Source organism: Camellia sinensis, chromosome 9, assembly GCF_055761805.1.
Source record: "Camellia sinensis isolate YWXY chromosome 9, ASM5576180v1, whole genome shotgun sequence".
Lineage (NCBI taxonomy): Eukaryota > Viridiplantae > Streptophyta > Magnoliopsida > Ericales > Theaceae > Camellia > Camellia sinensis.
The window spans coordinates 167,644,418-167,650,227 of NC_138969.1; the positions used below are offsets into that span (position 1 = coordinate 167,644,418).

Sequence of the window (5,810 nt, forward strand, 5' to 3'; positions counted from 1 at the left end):
GCAAATATGGTGTGACGACACAGTTGCTGACTCAAAAAGTTTTAGCGACCCCCGTACTCTCGTCTCTCACCATGCCGTAGAAAGGTCGTCGCAAAAACTTTTTGCGACGGCAATTATGTTTGTTGCGATAGCAACCTGCCAACTCAAAAAGTATGTTCTCTTGTTGTGGTCCTTTCCATACATTGGATCACCAATGAGGATAAGAGAACAAGGCTAAACATAAGTTTTTATCATTTCTTTTTTTGGTGTTAGGCACAGTTGTAGTAATAGTATTGAATGACCTATGAATAATTTACAGTAATACAGATGAGAGTATAAACCAACCGAAGAGAAAAGTGTCCAAGCTTTTGTTTGTCATGTACTCATAAACCAATAGCTTCTCTTCCCCTTCAATGCAGCAACCCAAAAGCCTAACAAGATTCCAATGTTGCAGTTTGGAAATCAATACGATCTCGTTCTTGAACTCTTCCACACCTTGTCCTGAATGCCTCGAAAGTCTTTTCACTGCCACTTGATGGCCATCTTCTAACCTTCCCTGTAGACCACAATTTTTATTAGTTAGTACATCGGACATACGTCAGCGTAATTCATATATTAAAGAATATAATTACCTTATAAACAGGTCCAAATCCTCCTTCCCCAAGTTTGTTTGTTGTGCTGAAGTTATCGGTAGCGACTAGTATTTTATCAAAGTCAATAATTGGTAGCTCTATAGTGTCCATTGAATCAACCATTTTAAAGTCCTTTCTCATGTTTTCTCTCTTTACTGATGTTCAAAATTTGAACCATAGAACAGAAAATTATTTAGATTTTTCAAATTTGAAATATGTTAAAAATAATCATAGTTGCTTCGCTTGTTGAGCAAAAAACAAACCCAATAACCATTTTAAAGTCCTTTCTCATGTTTTTGCAGGTGATTAAACTTGAAGATTCTTTTAATTAATCTGACTATTAAGAGTACAAAATTGTTGTATTGTTTGAAGAAAACACAAATGAATATTTGCACCACTTTGAACAGAATAAAGAGCTCATCTAATTTTGATGAAACAGAAATCATTATCTTTCCTTGACAGGAGAGAGAAAATTGATGGCCACATCTTTGTGTTACATGTCCATGACAAGTTAGTTTCAGACGCAAATAGATATGTCCTTGTTGATTTACTCTGCATATTAAAAATACCCTTCTTACCTCTTTGACTTGCTCTCCACCTGTGCATACCATACATGAAGGCACCCAAGAGGACAACCCCAGAAATTGTGGTAAAGCTGATGATGAACTTTTTATTTTTCTTATCTTTTCCTAAAAAAATAAAATGAAAAAGATAATGAAGAACAAATTTTAAAATAAAAATGATATTGCTAATCCTAAGATATTAAGGCACAAATCAATTAACTTTACCCAGCTCTAAATATGAAAGGCGAAGGAAGAGGTCGTTCCCGGCAAGTGAAAACTACTGAATATCCACGAGGCCTCCAGGCCAAACCATGCAATGAATTCCAGTCACATATGCATATGCCACACAAGAATAGTTACTCAAGCACCATTGTTGGCAACCTGAGGAATCCTCGGTGTACAAATATTCATCATGATCTGGTAGCTTTATACTGCTCAGCTTCCAAAACCCATCATTTTGAGCCTTTCCGGATGATGCTAAGCTGCTAGTGTTCTTTTCGCAAAGCTGTTCAGTTTTCCTCACACAACCACCTGCCCAATTTCCTTTCCACCAATCCTCAGTTGAATTTGGTACAAACCCTTTCAAGCACTCACAATTTGGAGACTTATTTTTATCGCAAACTCCGAAAGGTCCACAAACCCCATAAATACCACATCGATTGGCTGGAAGCATCCAAGAAACATACAGGTTCTTGACATGTTCATCCATAAACAATATCTTCAAAGTTCCATCTAATGTTAAGAACATAAGTTGGACATAAGAGGTGTTGTACATGTACTGTATGATATACACATTTTCCTGCTGATTATTGTGTACGAGGTTTAATTTATTGGCATAGCCATCGTCAGTGTCCGGAATCCCGATGAACTTCGATCCGTCCCATGGACCACTTCTCCAGTATGGCTTGGAACCATTCCAAATGAAAGCCTGCGGTGGTGTGTCCAGTGAAATCCCGCAAACATATTCTCCAGGCGATGGATCATCTTCAGTCAGCCAGGAAGACATGAAGCGTTTCTCTCCTGTTTTGGTGTTCATTCCTATCATCATTCCCGGTAAAAAAGTGACACAAGGACAGTTAAAGCTCTCCCACAAGATCAATCCAGAGACACTCTCTTTAAGAGTAAGGTCTCCCCTGTCTGAAAGCACAGCAATTGAGTTGTTGGAATGGACAGAAACATTTGTCAACCAGACAGTGTTGTTCATGCCATCAAGTAGTCTCAGATTTCCATTTTTACCAATTGTTAGACTTGAAGAGGCAGAGTCTGTTGCTGTAACTGTAAGTGGATTCTCTCTGTTTGCCACCCATACAACTTGTCGATCATGTATTGGTATGTTCTTGGGCAAATCCCAACATATTTTTTACTGGAATTGCTTGGAATGAAGAAGCCCAACTCAAAGATTTGGCTAGAGGAGATGAGAGTTTGTCCTGCTGAGATTGGTTGCGATTGAGTTGAAGTATCAGTTGCAGAACAAAGTTGTGATGGAATGGTGATGACAATTAAGAGGACTGGAAATGAAAGAGAAGCACTAGGACTTGTGTATTGGACACCCATTTCCATCATTCCTGGCAAAAAAGTATCCTGTGAATAGTTAAATGGTTCTGGTCTAATGACATGGTTCTGCTTTCTTTTGGACACCCATTTCTCATGTAAAATATTCCACACCTTGACTTACCTTTATGCTCACATTTCTTAGCAGTCATAACTAAAATAACATCATAACTAAAAAAGAAAATAATATAACTAAGCCATATGGTACACTCCTTTCGAGGGTGTGTATAGTATAATTTCCGTCTTGAGATTACATAGAAATGTTCTCACTTACAAAGTTCAGAGAACACAAGAGTATCTGTATGATAAAATCAAATTGGGGAGACACATAGAAACAAAAGCGCAAACACATGAAGTGCAAGCTTAAAAATCTATTTCTTAAAAAAAAAAATTTAAAAAAAATGAAGAATCTGAATTTGGGGATGAATAAGCTGTTACAACTCCCCCATTTTCTCAAGGACCGGAATTTGGGTACGAAGCAACGAAGCTGTAGATTCATTATTTGAAAGCTATGTGCTCTGCTTAGAAATTAGTTATTTTTTACTTTGACTTTTTACCCCAAAACGAATGGTTTTAAGTAAAAAAAGTGATGTGATAATCACTTTTTGACTACAAATCCATGTCATCAAAAGAAGCCTACAGTCTCGTTTGGGTACTTAGCTATTTTAGTTACTCTTTTAATTTTTTGACTATGAGATGAAAAAAAGTTATATTTGGGATGATTTATGGATTTTTTTAAAATTTATTTATTTATTTATTTATTTTGTAGTTGAATAGATGGTTGTAAGGAAAAAAAAAATTTATTGATTGATGCGTAGAAAGTGATATTTTGTTTTATTAGCTATTTTAACTTCTTTTTTTTTTTTTTTTTTTGTCTTTATTGACTATTTTAACCAAAACAGCTCTTGCCCATCAAGCCTAAGTGTACCTGCATTATTAAAAAATATTTTTTTCTTAAGCTTAGAAGTTCAAATTTGAACTTAGGAAGAAATTTGAGGCACTTGTAAGGCTCGTCATGAGTCTCATTTCGATTATCTGAATTATTTATTTTGTATGGCTCTTAGTTTATATCATTCACGAAAAAAAATTAGGTTAAACCAGTTGTAATATTTTCATTGTATCGCATATCCCTCTAAAAAAATGAACGACAAGAAAACTTTTAAAAATAGACTGTTCATTTTTTTCTTTCTTTTTTGAAGACAAAAATAAAAAAATAAAAAATAAAAAAATAACGTCCAATTAGTACACATTAATATGTGTTTGGGAGGAGAAAGATTGGAAACAAACATAATAAAATAAAAAGGTTACGAGTATCAGATTGACTTTATTTTTTTATGAATGATATACATCAAAGGCTATATAAAATAAATCATTTAAATCATTGAAACGAGACTCGTGATGAGTCCCACGAGTCCCTCAAGTTCAGATTTAAGCTTGAGAGAACCTCAACCCTTATACAATTTAAGTTACTAAACCTTGATTCATGTTCAGCTAATTAAAATGTCATTTCAAATCAACTTGTCATGTAAACATGTTGTTGTAGTATTTGCCAAAATAAATAAAGAATTGTAAAGTCAAAATGAATATGGGTAAAAATAATCACCATGAGAAGATACATGATTTACATGGTTCAGCAAATCTGCCTACTCCACCAATATTGTAACGCCCTCAAAAAAATACATAAAACCTATCACTTTAGACATGCATTGATATAAAGAAACCAACAATTTCTATTCATCAAAGTAATTCTTACAACTGTATTACATGTTAACAACAACAGCAAAAGCCCTATGGGCTTACAGCTTTCCAAGTCAACACCTGGTTACACAAAAGAAGAGTACTAACTCTATACAAATAAGCCATTGGCTTGATATACATGTAATACAAACAAAATACACAAAAAGAGTCTTCAACTCTCATCATCATCCAAGCTATGTCCTTGGAGGTGGCGTACTACCTTACCTGAAAATAATGTCCCATAAAGGGTGAGCCAACGCCCAGTAGAGATATGCTAAACACAGTATGAGCAATGACTAAGACATTAGCAATTGATAAATGTTCAATTCTCATAAACCAATTCATAACCCATTTCCATTTCATGACCACTATGTTCAGGTTTCATTTCAATTTCCATTTCTTATCAATTTCACAATCTACGTCAATGGCTCAGAACCTGGCCAACCACTTATATGAGACAGTGACTCATATTAAACATTTCCCATTTTACAATAGATAAACATACTGGTTGTATCAACATCTCAACAGATAAGCATACAAGCTGTATCTACATTTCAACAGATATGCATATAAGCTATATCAACACTTCCAATGATAAGCATATGAGTTATATCAACACATTATCTGACAAGCATATGAGTTGTATCAGTGGAGTCCATTCCCTATCTCCTCCCAAACAACATCCGATTTAGAGGTCCATCCCCTATCTTCCCCTAAACTGTGGAGTACATCCCCTATCTCCTCCCACACACACAACGTATATACACAAAGGTCATATACACAATCAATCAATACATAACGTTAATGTATTCTATCAACTGTCATACTCTATGACATATCCAATTGATTAGTTTTAGGTTGCCTAATCATTATGCATTGTCTATAACAATCAAAACTACCCTCCACCGGTAGCCCAAGCAATTATTTCTAAACAGATAATAAAAGCTCCAACAGATAAAATGTCAATGTTTTCAAATGTGAGCGATTTATAAATCCAATTCGATCATTTCACAACTTAATGAGCCAATTTCATTATTTCCAACTCAATTCCATAAGTCCACAATTTTTCCAAATTAATTATACCAATTAATTTATTCAACAAATTAGGGTTTTCCACCCCACTTCCCAATATTGACCCAATGGCCTATATATCAACAACCAACAAGAAAATCATTATTTTGAAACCCAAAATACATATTTAAGAATCAAAATAAGAAACCCTCGTTTATACCCTTTTGAAACCCTAAGTCCCAAAATCAACCAACTTCAACACTTTATCAAAACTACCAATAATCTATGTCGAAGACCATAATAGTGAGTAGGAATCCCTGCCTCAAATTCGGAGCTC

The 5,810-nt window shown here is 34.8% G+C and overlaps 1 protein-coding gene and 1 pseudogene across 1 annotated transcript; both read right to left on the reverse strand.

Annotated features, from left to right (window-relative positions):
• Window positions 1-210: 210 nt before the first annotated feature.
• On the reverse strand, window positions 211-1,371 carry LOC114268998 (G-type lectin S-receptor-like serine/threonine-protein kinase SD1-1). The gene is made up of 3 exons (XM_082887956.1): window positions 1,190-1,371; window positions 612-766; window positions 211-535 (listed from the first exon to the last, which is right to left on the reverse strand). Exons 1-3 carry the CDS (start codon window positions 1,224-1,226, stop codon window positions 293-295), a joined length of 435 nt encoding a protein of 144 aa, XP_082744082.1. The 5' UTR covers window positions 1,227-1,371; the 3' UTR covers window positions 211-292.
• Window positions 1,372-1,451: 80 nt separating this feature from the next.
• Window positions 1,452-2,517, reverse strand: LOC145789192 (G-type lectin S-receptor-like serine/threonine-protein kinase At1g61550 pseudogene; annotated as a pseudogene).
• Window positions 2,518-5,810: the final 3,293 nt, after the last annotated feature.

What these genes read in the sequence shown, in the direction of transcription:
- LOC114268998 (XM_082887956.1), bottom strand. Translation starts at nt 1,226, where the DNA reads ATGTATGGTATGCACAGGTGGAGAGCAAGTCAAAGAG. An exon ending in GTGGAGAGCAAGTCAAAGAG is followed by an intron (nt 767 to 1,189) that starts GTAAGAAGGGTA and finishes TTTGAACATCAG; the next exon opens with TAAAGAGAGAAAACATGAGA. An exon ending in GATTTGGACCTGTTTATAAG is followed by an intron (nt 536 to 611) that starts GTAATTATATTC and finishes TGTGGTCTACAG; the next exon opens with GGAAGGTTAGAAGATGGCCA.